The sequence below is a fragment of the Vanellus vanellus genome (assembly GCF_965231255.1).
Source record: "Vanellus vanellus genome assembly, chromosome: 5".
In the NCBI taxonomy this organism is placed as follows: Eukaryota; Metazoa; Chordata; class Aves; order Charadriiformes; family Charadriidae; genus Vanellus; species Vanellus vanellus.
In genome coordinates this window covers 19,179,026-19,193,197 of record NC_138910.1, presented here as the reverse complement: position 1 = coordinate 19,193,197, position 14,172 = coordinate 19,179,026, and the positions used below count along the sequence as shown (strand labels likewise).

At 40.7% G+C, this 14,172-nt stretch overlaps 1 protein-coding gene across 2 annotated transcripts in view; it reads left to right on the top strand.

Moving 5' to 3' along the window:
- The window catches only part of PLA2R1 (phospholipase A2 receptor 1), a gene marked incomplete at its 5' end in the record, with an annotated part of 44,115 nt that overhangs the window by 5,400 nt on the left and 24,543 nt on the right, over window positions 1-14,172 (top strand). Inside the window, 7 exons of one of the 2 annotated variants that reach the window (XM_082484343.1) lie at window positions 1,460-1,627; window positions 2,731-2,904; window positions 4,012-4,125; window positions 4,777-4,920; window positions 5,892-6,080; window positions 7,553-7,710; window positions 8,906-9,013. In XM_082484343.1, coding sequence (XP_082340469.1) covers window positions 1,460-1,627; window positions 2,731-2,904; window positions 4,012-4,125; window positions 4,777-4,920; window positions 5,892-6,080; window positions 7,553-7,710; window positions 8,906-9,013 — 1,055 coding nt within the window. The remainder of the gene's footprint in view (window positions 1-1,459; window positions 1,628-2,730; window positions 2,905-4,011; window positions 4,126-4,776; window positions 4,921-5,891; window positions 6,081-7,552; window positions 7,711-8,905; window positions 9,014-14,172) is intronic. The other variant, XM_082484344.1, reaches the window with a different exon arrangement.

The window sequence follows — 14,172 nt, the reverse complement described above, 5'->3', positions numbered from 1 at the left end:
GGAAAGCACTATAGCATCCAACCTCTTCTTGAAAACCTAGTGGAGTTTATACTTAAGACCAGAAAATATTTAAACCCACAAAAAGTCTTACACATTTTCTATGTACGCATAGCGAGATGAAAGTAGACCTGGTTTAGCCCTAGTGCTGCAGCATCTGGGAGAAAAGGATCAGCCTTAGGCAGATGCTTCTTGTCTAGTTTCAGGACCAAAGTAATTAACTGCGTTGGCAAAATCTCTTCCACCTCCAATTTCTATTTTCCTCCTTCTACCTTAGCTTATGCACATACAAATGCAAGCCAGCCTGTTAGTCCACCAGGGTGGGGTGGGCATCTCTACCTTCAAAGAAATTAATGTGTATAACTGTGGTGAGAGGTCTATAGCTGTTGAATTTGGTTTCTTGCCAGAACTGAGATGATCCCTTGCACCTCCATAGCTAGCAGCATGGTAGCGGGCAGAAAGAAGCAATCCTGATTTTTATTTTTTTTTTTTAACCCATGTTTTTTGTATCATCTGTTCATATCAGAAGGCTTTAAAGGGGATTTACAATGTGTAAACTGCTTTTTTATATGTGCGCAGCCAGCCAGTAACTCTGGAAACCTCTAGGAACCTGGCAGTATGTACTGACTTTGTAGTTGAAGGACTTTAATCTTTTGGCTATCAACATGGGATCTTTGACAAACAATTTCATTCTAAGTACGGCTGTGGTTCTTTGACCTTTTGTAGAAGCTCTGAGGTTAAGGAGGCACCCACTGAGGTGAAGCATTTACAGCTTTCAGTTGCACTGGATTCTCTCAACATTTTGGTGCTCAAAGGACAATAGGAAAATATTTAAAATATTTTATAAGGCATTAATTGATTGTGACAACAGATGTATGTAACAACAGTTCTTTAGCTAAATTATTATTCCCCATGGTATAAAACCTTATTTTTAAAAGCTTATTTAATATTCCTTTGTCTTTCACATTTCCTTTCCCATAGAATGACAAAGAGAATGGAAAAAACATTAGAAATCCAGTTAATAAAGAGGAGGAGGAGCAAGGGAAATAATGCTAAATTGCTCGTCTTTCATAGACTAACAAATAACAAATAAGTAGAGTTTGCATCTGAATGTGTACTGATTCTGATAACTATTGTTTTATGTAGTTCTGAAATGTAAGTGCAGATTTTATGTTAATTGTTCAGCTTTTGTGGTTGTTTTTTTTTCAGTTGTAGTAAGTTATGAGACTGTGCCTTGTTTCATGGTGACAAATTTCATAAACTATTATTTCCAAATTGTGTTCACTGAAGTTGTGCTGCCAATACCTGTAATGCTGTGTTATCAATTATAAATTAAAATTGGAAAACAACTTTAGACATTTTATTTTTATCATTGCTGCTAAAAACAGGAATAATGAAGTATGGGGGTGAAGAAATTTCTGTGGTCTGCATTCTTTTAATCTCTGTGCTTTATTTATTCCAGAAACATACACCTTGCAGGGAAATTCTTTTGGTTTCCCATGCGTTTTTCCATTTAAGTATAACAACAAGTGGTATTATGAGTGTACCAGAGAAGGAAAGGAATTTGACTGGTGTGCCACAACAACTCACTATGAACAAGATGAAAAATGGGGGTTTTGCCCAAATGCTGGTAAGATGTTGCTTGTCTTCTCTCTCCCCCCAAGAGTATTTTTGCTCTTCATTAGTAATTCTAGGACTCACTCTGGTTTGGATTACTTCCCTTCTGTTAGAGGCGAACGTCTCTTTAAAAAACGCGAAAGAAGACTTCAGCAAATTTTATCATAATTTATCATGTTTGGCCTTTGGAGACCCAAGTCCTCATCCCAAAAGCAAAACCACGGGGGGTGAGCAAAAGGATGTTATTCTGCACAGCCCGTTGACCTCACCCCGCGGCTAAACCTCTCTCTCCTCTGTCCCAGTGATATATAGGCAGCTGCTCTGAAGCATGGAAAGTAAGGGTTGCTCTTGCAAAGTCACGTTCTGCCTTTGACTGCATTGCATCTTGCACATTCCTTTTCTTCTGCGCGCTGCTTGGCCACGGCTTGGGCCCGAAGCACTTAGCAATAGCTTTGAAAGTACTTGCTGTCGGAGAGATTTTGGATGCATAATCTTCCTGAATATCCCGACTTCTTGCATAAATAAGCAAAATAGTATCTTCTGTCAGCAGAAGTGGTTTGGAAAAGCCCTCCCTGCTCAAGCTATGTTTCAAATCTCTGTTCCGAAGCATCTTAAAAACAGCTGTAAATGTGTCTTTGTAACGGGGATTTCCGGGCAACCATTATAATAGAATGTATTTTCAGCCTTGCTTATACTTTGTAATTACAGCGCGTTTATTCCCTTGAGTACAAGATAGAAGGACATCCAGTGACTGCTCCCCCACAAGTTGGGTGAGGTGTTCATAGTTTGCATATTTCAACATTCAGCTTTAGGAACAACTGATCAGCTGGTACAAATTAAAATGTAGCTCTCTTGGCTTCATGAGAGCTGTGAAAATCACCACCAGCTGCAGATCAGCTCCTGAGTATTTTATCAACCATATGAAATATGGAGCAACGTTTTTATTCTGTTATTGCCCTATTTCCATATGTTCTTTAACAAAGGAACATGAAAGGAGTTCATAATTGTGCTTCCATTGGGGTGCTGCCATCATTAATTAATCAAATTGTTCAAGGTGTTATATTTCTGATTAGTTTGCAGTCTTGGGCTGTGGGTGATGAGTCTGTTTTTGAGCAGAGAGCGGCTGCGACGTTTTTTGGAAGAAGAACCCCGACAAGCAGCTTTGCTACCAGTTCAACCTTGGGTCTGTGCTGACCTGGCGTGAGGCACGGGCCGCCTGTCAGCTGCAAGGAGGGGACCTGCTGAGCGTCACCGACCCCGAAGAGCAGAACTACATAAGTAACTTAAGCAGTGAGTAGACATCTCCCTGGGGACCTTGTAGGAAACCTGTAGTTAGATTTCCTCTCTACCCCTGAAAAAGGGGGAAGCTTTGGAGCCACATGCTGTGTGATGTCTCTCCCGGTGCTGCTTGCGAGGCCGCGTCACGTAACGCACCTCAGTAGAGCTGTTCAAAAAAGCAAGGGTGAAGGTGAGTTACAGCCTTAATAACCCGAGTGCAGAAGCGGTGGTATGGCTTTTGTGAGGGTGTAATTGTCTTAATTCTCCCTCCCCACAGAGACTCTCATTTATTCTTGCAGCCCTGGTTATGGAGCGTGTTTGTTTTCTTTGGAGAATTACACAAATATTTACCTTCTCTGCAACGTACCCTGGCGTCCCCTTTCTTTGCCAGCTGGACTTCACCAAACGTGAATGGCGGGAATACTGCTGCAGGCGTGAAGTAAATGTCCTGTATGGGAAAAACGCCAGCTCTGTTTTCATAAATGGATGCTAGTCCTCCTCTGATAAGCCTTTTGCTTTCCCCCATGCAGCGAGCACCTCAGACAAATTTGGCAGAGCCTTCCGACAGCATGGCTTTCGCGGGTAGTTTAGCGTGCGCGGGGAGGACTGAGCGGAGGAATGGGTGGCAGAGCCGTGATGCGAAGGGCTGCCTTGGGCGTCGTGCCCACCGCTTCCCATCATTGCTGATTTTCAATTGCAGGATACAAGCTAACAGGAAGTTTTTTAAAATATTGAATTAGCTTTTTTGATATGCCTGCAGGCTGTAAAGGGACTGCAAGTTGTTTAGTTTATGGACAGCTGAAACTGGCTAGCGTTTATGTAGCTGCTTGTTCTAGATTTAACTTCTAAGGTCAGGAACAGCTTCTGCAGGAAAGCTTTGCAGGATGAGTCGCTTTTGAAGGATGCAGACTTCTGAGTTTATTCCTTTTCATCTCTGTGTTGATTAACAAAGTAATAGACTCTTTCAAAGAACAGGAAAAACAGCCTGAACTTTCTGGAGGCTGATTTGAAGTCTTGTTTTATTTCCATTGTAACAAGTCAGGGCAGCAGATCTACACCTGTAGATATTTTAAAACGCGGGGAAAGCGTGAAGTATTGCTTTGTTTTTTTCTGTTTCAGGGCAGTTAAACGCCACAGACATGAGGCTGTGGATGGGCCTGAATCGCCTGGAGAAAGATGCTGGCTGGCAGTGGTCAGATGGAGCACCGCTAGCGTTTGTGAACTGGAGAGCAAGTACTTGATGTTCCTCTTGGATATGTTGTAGCAGTGTCATTATATACCGTCTGTAACTGCAGCGTAGATACAGGAGTGCTGTTCCTATAGCTACGTTTGAAAAGTGAATAAAGTGGAACGGCGTACCTCTTTTTTTGCAGAAATATTTATTCATATTAATGAACGAAAAGCCCCTTCGAGGGTCGTAGCATCAATCGAGATGGCTCTGTCCAAAGCGTTAATGACGTAGCCCTTTTGTCATTTACTTTAAAGGTGTTTTTAGGATTCCAATTGCATATTTAAAAGCCGTGCTCTAGCTGGTTTCATGGAAGAAAGGAGTTTCAATGTGTTTAGTGTAACATGCTGTAATCAACGTTAGTACATTAACATGAGCTTTGTGAGTTGCTTTGCTACATTTTGAGGTCTGTCCACCAGCAGACACAACATAGACGCCTCTTATCTGATAGCAGCAGCCAAGGAGGGATTGCCACACAGGTATAAATCATGGTCAATGTTCAGCTGTCCGTAGTATTGGTGTAATATTACTAGAAGTTTGGGTGTGCAGGGGTGTTTAGACATGCGTTCAATAAGATGCGTAGAGCCTTACAGCACCGTTTTACAAGCAAGAACTGAATTTCTGTAATTTTGTGCTTTTCAAAAATGCGTTTGCAGATGTCTCTGATAAGCGTTCTAGAGAAAATCATTGTGGAGTGATTAATTCAAAATTGAAGTACGGCTGGGAAAGTTATTTATGTGACTCCGGATTGCCTTTTGTATGCAAAAAATATTTAAATAAGACAGAGCATGAAACATTGGGTAAGTCTCTTGCTGTTACTGTAGCCTATTGTGGGTGTAGAAGGAGAACAAGAGGAAGATGCATCAATATAAACTCGGCAGAACAGAGTCCGAGCTGGACTAAATGTATGTGTTTGCTTGTTTAAGTTGAATAGTTTACCTTAACTGAAGTAGTAACACTTTCTTCTGTTTAAATGCAATCGTGTTGAGAGTCTTAAAACTAACAAATAATTTTAATATACATAGCATTTAATTGGTTCCTTACATGATCAGAGGCTTACACAATGCTTATTCTCTTTATATTACAATAGAGCCACACTTTGAGTTTAAAAATAGGTTTTTGTCTTCGAATGGAATTAACCAGTGGCCCACAGAGAATAAAGATGCATAAATGCAGTTTGAAGTTTGCAGTTATTTTTATGGTATGCTGTACTTTTGATATACAAAACAACCATATTGTGCATATATTTTTTCAAAGTGTTTACATAAAGAGTACAGGATATATAGTACATAGAATGCCTCGGACTCCCATTCTGTGGGAAAGTTAAAAACAGAGCCGAGTTTATTGGAACATTAATTTTTGTTTTGATAAGAACAAGTTATATAGCTTCAACTTCTTCCCGATAACATAAAAGTTTCCCTACTTGTTTCAGATAATGAGGTAATGCATCTGATAAAGTTTTAGCTGGTTTTGAATCAGGTTCAGAGGTAATAAGGGAGATATAACATGTTTAAAACTGAATAGCAGATCCATTAGTGTGCTCGCACTGGTCCAGCAGCCCAAATGGTTGAATCATAAAATGAAGTGGGAGAAATTTCAATTTGCTTGGCAGGTGATGTTCCATACAGTGTGTGTTTTGGCCCCTTAAATCATCTTGGATGACTCTTTTCAGCAACAGGAGATAAAATAATAGCTCCGAGAATGTTATGAACATATCAGAACCTTGGCAATTCTATCTAATATACACAAACTTCGTATGCTTAATTAAAAGATACGTGGAAGTATTATGCCACTCGTTGTGACCCTGGCTGGTACCCACACAATCGCAACTGCTACAGACTTCATGAAGAGGAGAAGAGCTGGAACGATGCTTTTATCTCATGCCAAAGTGACAGTAGTGGGCTCATTAGCATATCCTCCATGGCAGACGCAGAGCTGCTGCTTAACTTGCTCGAAAGCGGTGAGTTTGGGGAGTTAAAGTGTGCAGTGTTTCTTGAAGTGTTCCATGACGCTCTTTTGTGCAGCCCTTTAACATTGTTAGCCACTGAAGCACTATGGGACACCCAAGTGATGTTTACAAACGAAGAAAGCATGATGCACGCTCCTTCCGGGAGTCTTAAAAATGTATAGCATCGCCTTCTCCAATAACCATACTTAAAATAAAGAGGTAAACAAAACGAGGCCACAGTAAACCTGCTGGCTTTTGTCCTTTCCTCTTCTTGGCTGGTTCCTTGCAAACTGCTGCAAAATATTCAGTGATCATTCTTATGCAAGAACTGTGTTTAGAAGCAGCAACAATTCAGAGTATCTTTTGCTTTCAAGCTGGCCTTGTCCACACTGCAAAGTTGTTGCTCCTGGTGTGTTGGCAGAGTCCCCTTTGATGGCAGCAGGGTGTATCAAAGGAGTTCTGCTGGTCCACATTGTCCTGAGAGGCGGCGTAATTACACAAGGAACTTAATGAACAAAAGCTCTTTGGTGCGGCAATGCCAAAGCTTTTGTTGTCATAACAGCAGCAAAGAAAAGTGAGTATTTTGTGCCTCCAGCTGACAGCGGTGTGCTGGCAGAGCCGCACAGTTTGGCCATGAGTTTAAGCTTCCCAGAGCTGGGGCACAGTGACATGTTTTATCAACTCTGTCCCATCAGCTGCGGTTGCAGGACAATGCGTTACACTGGATTTACCAGCCATCATCTCCCATTATCATCCCTCCTGCCGCCCATCCTCTTCGCTGTCCTGTCTGTCTTTCTCCTTGGAGATAACCACTGTAACGTCTTCCTCATCTCCATTAACACCCTCTATAGATACCAAATACCGTTTTTTCCAGAGATGCTGTAATGGATAGATGTAATTGTTCTCAGCTTGTATTTGGCTTCCAAGTCTGCTGCTTCTGCTTCAGACCTACTTCAGGCTTCTCTTCAGAAGGGATCATGTGCCTGAAGGTCTGTCTACTTTCTCTAGCTGTAGTAGCCGGTCAAGTAAGATGTTACGTTAAACCGCAAGGCTTGCCTTTCCTATGTTTGCCAGCCCCTGTGGCTACAACCGCGCTGTCATTGGGACTTACAGGCATCACTCAGAGAAACCTAAAGCTGAGTGTGCCGTGGAAGATTACAAAAGAAATCTTTCCCTTCCACGTCAGGTTTTGTGCCCCGTGCTCTTCAAAACAGTGCATATGCTCTTGATTTGTATTTTTCAGGATTTCCGAGCTTATTATCACGTATGTTGATCTATTTTTGAAAAAATTTAGTCTTCAAGGGCAGTAGAACATTATATCATCAGTGAGGTTTCCTAAAGTTCATACATCTTTTTTTTTTCCTGAAAGAAGGTAATTCTTATGAAAACTGCATGAATAATTTTTAATAGTGGTGTTGATGCTACAGGAACAACAGGCATTATTTCTTCACTGTTAAAATCTGAACTGACTTATTGTTTTACAGAAAATGTAACTGAAACATGGATTGGGTTATACAGTAATAACACCCCAGTAGTTTTTGAGTGGTCAGATGGCACCCCAGTAAAATTCTCTAGCTGGGACAGCGAAGAACCTAACACCTTTCAAAGAACAGGACAACTCTGTGTTTCAGCACAAGGACCTGTAAGTTTCCTTTTATTTTTGAAAGGATTAGACAGACGCTTTTATTTTGGCTCATAATAATGTATTTTCACAGTGTGTGTACTTTTTTAGACCACGACCTGTAGACTTTGTCTTTTGATTCCTGATGTATTCACGTTGTGATAAATGCAATGTAGCGTTTAGAAACCAATACATTTTGCAGTGCTGATGCACAGAAAATTAGTCATAGATTTTTGAACTTATAGTCAATAAAAAACGTTACGTACCTAAAGCTAGCCAAATGGAAGAGAACAAATATCAGTAGGTATTTTGATGAAGACAAAGTAATTTAAAATCCAAGTAGGGTATATTATAATTTACGATACATCAGTCCCTGTCTTGAAAGCTTCCAATTAATGTTTTGAAAAACTGTCAGCTGTGCCTATGTTATCTTGCTGTCAATATTTATGAATTTTATGTAGTATCTTTCAAAAACAGATAGCCGTCTATGTCTACTTAAAATTATAGAAGTTGACAGCAGTAGGATTGACCCCAAATCAGTCAGGTGTTGTAAAACTGGAAGTAATGTTCAAATAACACCATATATTGTCAAATTACAACTCATGGCACTCATTTTTTTCATAATTTGGACATAAATTTACTTTACTTTTACAATTAACAGTGCTTAAATTCACTAATGCATGGTTTACATAAATGGCACTATTTTACTCAGTTTGCAATTGCAAACAAACAAATGGAAATGTAAAATACAAAGGAAAAGGAGGTTCAAGATATGATTCTTCACGCATTATTTTTGGTACATATCCAGTATGTATAAATGTCTGAAAATTATATCATACAAACTTTGTAATATCTTGACTAAAGACTGTTCAAATACAAAGATTAATCTTACAGAGAACTATAATAACTTTGTTCCTCTCTATTCTGAAAAGTAAGTGCTCTGGCATGGCCATAGTGTTAGTTAATTAAAATGCATTACATCCCGAAGAGTGATTCAGCGAGACAAAACCTTTTGTATGATTGATTTGAAAAGTCCTGCTGACAGTGTTGGTAGAAATAAATGATCCATCTAAGGATAAATAAATTAATAGAGTGAGAAAAATTACTTGGTTTTACCGAAAAGTTAAAATAGGAGGAGGGCGTTTAATCCTAAGTGTGTGTATAGATATGCATGAGAATATGAGTATATACAGAATATATTTTTTTTTTCCCTTAGGATGGACACTGGAAAGTTAAAAAATGTGAAGACACATCTTTCTACATTTGCAAAAAAGCAGGGGAATTTAATCATGTTTCTCCTGATCTGGAATCAAGTTGTCCAGAGGTAAGGGGGGTTGCAATTTTTTTGGTTTTTTTAGAGCCTTACTAATAAAATAGAATTATATAGGAAACCTCTAAATGTAGCTACGTAACTTATGGATTTAAATAGATAGATAACTTCAGTTTTTCGTATTAACAACATGCATATTTCCCTAGGAAAAATCTCATTGTTTGCCTTAAAAGTATGTAAACTAAATTTTAATGTAAGATTAAAAGCTTTCCCGAGGTGCCTTTCATGGCTCGTTGCGTTGTCAGCGGTTGTGACCTAAGTTCCTATTTCTTTCTAGATCAAAAGTGAAAACCCTTTTGTCCACCATCTGTGCAAATAATGGCTGTTATATGATGCCTCATCCCACACATGGTTTTCATACATTGAAATGGAATGTCAGGGTGAAAAACAATCAGTTTCATTGACACGGAGAGTGAACTCTTCCACTCGTACATTAGCATTCCTTTTACTTTCAAACAAAAAACGGGAAGGAGCACAGCTATCTAAATAGTCCATTGCAACAGGTTTTCAGGCTTTTAGGCTCTGCATTCTGGTGGTAAAAAGTACCGTGTTAAAATATGATTTTGTTTGCCATCAGTTCCTTTTCACAACGTGAAGAGGACAAACTTGAAGACTTTGTGTTGTTAAAATTTTCTTCAAAACTCTGGGGGAGTTTTGTGAACTTTTTTTATCAACAAAATCTCTTCTCTAGCTGGCTTTATCTTTTAGCTCGTTGACTTCCTTTTAAATTTCTTGTCCTTTTTCTTGACAAGTCAAGAAACACAACCAGTTCAGGGGAATTATAAGAAGGTTGAAGCTGAACTGTTTGGGGTTGGATGCAGTTTTTCCCCAGATGAACAGTGGCCGGATCCAGCTTTCTGGTCATACCACTACAGAGGCAGAAGTTACTGCTTGCTTCCAGCTTAACATTTCCAAAAGTTTAGGGTAACTTCGTTTCTTTCATTTGGACCAATGTATTTCATCACTCAAGAATTCTGTGTGTTATTAGTGTAAGAAAGGTTTGTCACAGCCCTGACCGTGTGAAAAAGGTGCAGAGCATCAAGACTTCCAGTTGTAGTCAGGAGCTTGAGAGCACTTCAACTTCTGGTACCTCACAGGATTGAGACTCAAGAGATTGTCACTGGTCATAGGTAGTTTGGTCTGCTCTGGCAAACTTCCTACTCAGGATAAATTTCTGCCTGTTGATGTTTCATACCCTGTAAAAACATATGCTAAACCCTGTTACAGTCCCTTGGTTTCGATAGATCATTTTCTTTCTGAAGTGAAAAAAGCTGTATTTGTTGAATCAAAAGAAGTCAGTACTAAGCTCACTCAAAGCTACTTTTGATTTCAGACATTTTATCTTGACAACTCACTTTCTTTTAACATTCAATGTGTATGTTGTTGCTAGTTAGTGGTGTCATTTTCCAGGGCTAAGTCTTTATTTCATCCAGATTTACCCCCTTTTTCCCATTTTTCTGTTGCTAGCTTACCTTAAACGTACAGAATATCTATTGATGTTTCTCACATTTGATCTTCTGCTTCGTTAACCTCATACTGTCATTCGTATTGGATTGCTAGTAGATTCTCAGGGAGTTTTGGCCCCAGGCAGTTGTTTGCTTTTCTAAAGCTTTATAGTTTTATGTGTTATTACTGAGCTTTCATCTTGTGTTGATTTTACGACTAGTGCATCAGATGAACTAGCCTTTAACAATTTCTGCGGTTCTGCTGATCACAGTTTTTGCAATATGTCCGTATCAAGTTACCAGAAACCCGAGCTCTTTTTTTTTTCCCTACACTTCTGTCATCCCGAGACATAAAAAGTACTAAGTGCTTTCTTCCCTTAGCAGCTCAACTGTTCTTTTTTCTTAGTCAGCAGGCTGTTATTGAGAATAAATATTTTATTGCAAAGGTCAGATTCTCTGGGCAGTTTTCCCCAATGCTGAGATAATGGTTTTAAACACTTTCTTTCAACCGGCTTTTGAAACAGGTTGCGGAGCTGTCAGCTGCTTGATAATCGAGTTGGAGGTTTCCGTGTGCAGAACTGACTGTATTTGTACTGGTGACTTTCTCCGGTCCTCTACACTTTCATTAGTGCATCGAAAGATAACAGTATAGCACTAAATTGAGCATTTGTTTTTATTGTTGTTGTAACAGGAGAGAATTGTTCTTCTAAGAAGAGAGTTGGTATTAAGGCTACAGAACCTCGTTAAGAGCAGAAGGGCGGCTGCTCAGAATAAGGGTCCATTCGGCCTCGTGCTCTGCCTCCCCCAGGGGGCTGCAAGTGCTGTTTGGGGAAGAGCAGGACAGGGCAAATACGGATAAAGCTTCCCCCAATTTTCTCTTCACCCCCAACCATTCAGGGGATTTCCTGAGCCTTTTAAGATTTGTGTATCTAACAGCCCACACTGGGCACCCCCTCCAAGTGCTTGATGATTCCTCCTTGAACTCATGCGAACTCTTTGCATCCACAACATTACTTAGTGAGGAGATCTATAAATCTACTACCCTTTGAATGAAAAAACGCCACCTTCTTTCTGTGTTGAACCTTCCTCCTGATAGCGTAGCTTTGTTTGTCGTCCCCAAGGTCTTGTACTGAAGTAGTCGCCCACCTTCATGGCACTCACCGTTTTGTAGACCCGTGTCATACCTCCCTAAGGCATCTCCTTTTTCCAGGCTGAAGAGTCGCAGCCTGCTCAGTTACTGCTTATGTGGAAGCAGCGCCGTATATTTTGTCATCTTTGATGCCCTTCTTTTCTAATATGTTTTCCTGAGATTGGGGAACAGAACTAAAAAAAAAAAAAAGGCAAAAAGTGAATTTAAAAGGACAGAGTAACCTTCTCTGTTCTTTCTCTCCTCACAATTCTTAAGGTTCTATTTGACTTTTTGACTAAGCTGGTGTTTCATGGAACTTAAACCATCATAACCCCCAAATCTCGTTCCTGCCTGGTGGGAGTGAGATAGCTGTCCCTCACTTCATACATGAAATTACTGAGGGATGCAAGAGGGATCCCCATGTGCATCACTTCATATTCATCTGTACAGAATGCCGTCTGCCATTTCATTGACCAGTTACTCAGCCTGTTAAGTTTGGAATTTCTCAGTCTGTGCTTGCCCTCAGTGAAAGCTTACTGGCCTCTAGTGACTACACAGTATTGTGATCTCTTTTTAAAGTAAAGATTAGTGTCAAATTACTTTCCTCCAGTCTTCAGGCACTGGGATGTCCCAGCTCATTGGTATGGAGATAGGGAAGAGCCTCAACTTCTGCTTGCAAAGCCAACATCCGAGTAATGCATGCGTGTCGTTCCGGTGAAGCCACAGAAATTGATACCGCAGCTCCTTTTTGCTTCTGTGCTTTTGTGCCGTACGAAGGGCTGTGCCCAGCCATCTTCCAAGCATCCAAGGGGGATGATAGTAAAAGGCAGGGGAGCTGTCAGCCGCCCTGACAGCAAACGCACTCCTAACTAGGAGCTGAAATTTGCCTCCCCAGATTCAGCAGGGCTGAAGGATGTGCGTAACGTTTGATTGCTGTCCTGAATAGCTCTGCAGCAGCATCTTGTCCGTTTTATTGTACCTGAGGATGGAGAGCATAAAAAGAGCTTATCCGTCTCCTTTTTTTTCTCCTTTTGCTGTTAATGTCTCCAGCCAGCGGTGTTTGATGGTGCCCGCCCGGGTGCTGTGCTTGCTCCCCGTTGTGCTGCTTTGTGAGCTGCCCTGCAAGCAGCACCTCGCTCAGGGAAGAGGCAAAGCGAGGCTGGCTGGTTCCCCTGTCTGTGTGTGTGCGTTATGGTTTGAAGAACCCACAACAATTTATTGTTGTTCAGACAATTATTCTATCACACGATGACCCCTCCCAGCCTGGGAAGGGGAATTGGGGAAAAACAGGGAAAACGGAGGGTTGAAATATGAACAGATTTAATAGGATAAGACTAAGTAATTAACATTAATAATACTAAAGAACCAGTATTGATCCTGATAGCAATATAAAATATACAAGGATTATACTCAGCCAATTCCATCAGTCGGAAGCTGTGCACTCCCAGTAGTGACAGCAAATATGGGACACTGCGAGCGCTACGGCTTCGGGAGGAAGGGAAGGGCTCAGGGGTCCGGCACTGGGGCAAGAAGTCCTCAGGACGGCAGCCTCAAGGGAGAGAGAGCACTTCACAGCAAACTTTCTAATTTATATTGACTGTGACGTTCATGGCATGAAATAACCCCGTTGGCCAGCTCGGGTCAAGCGCCCGGGTCTCGCTCCTCCTCATCCCCGCTCCTGGCGAGCTCGAAAACACTGAGACCTTGAAACTGTAAATATTTTCACAAATTCAGACACTAGAATCTTCCAAAAGTGCAGTTTTCCCAAGCACTAGAAAAGACTTTACTGAAAAGTAAAATTACCGAAAGAGAAATTAGTCCTGTGTCGCTCAAACCAGGACAGTGTGGCTTGAGGTTTAGACAGAAATTGTTTATTATCTCTTTATTCTCTTGATTATTTAAAACACTCAAGCAGGAAGATCAGGCAGGTATGCCACATGAACTTACACAGGCAGAATTCACACCCCTCCTGGAAGCGTCTTCTGGACACCCAGAGATGAAGAATAAGAAATAAAACATAAACAATAAGAAGAAATAAGGCAGGCTGACCACTGACTCAGTGTTCTGGCTCGTCCGATAAACCATGAAAATGCGTCATTTTAATTCTGCATTATCAGAGTAGGATGACTGTTAAATTAATTTTTTTATTTTTTTTTATTTGTTTGGAAGTTGTATGTGAAAAAGAGAAAGGGAGCTGAGAAAAGGTAAATAACTTGAGTGCATTGCTGCGTGAAAGGCCAACAGTTTCTGGAATAAGTCTTTCTGTTTACAGCTGAAGACAAAGGGCAGCTGTAATCCTTTCTTATAACAACTTAAGTGAATGTGACAGTGTTTACCCTGCGCTTCAGGTATTAGGTATCAGCAGTGAGTTACCACTAGTGGAAAGCACCAAGTGCCACTCCACGCTTCGTGCAGAGAGATGGCCGTCTGAGGGGCCTGGCCTACCTCCCCGGAACTCAGTCAAGTAAAACAATATTCAAAGTATAAAATTGAAAGAAAAGTAGTACGCGGGGAGAGTGCCTGAGCTGTTGCCCACAGTTTTGTCATACCCATTAAAGATGTTATTCCGTGTGTGTGTG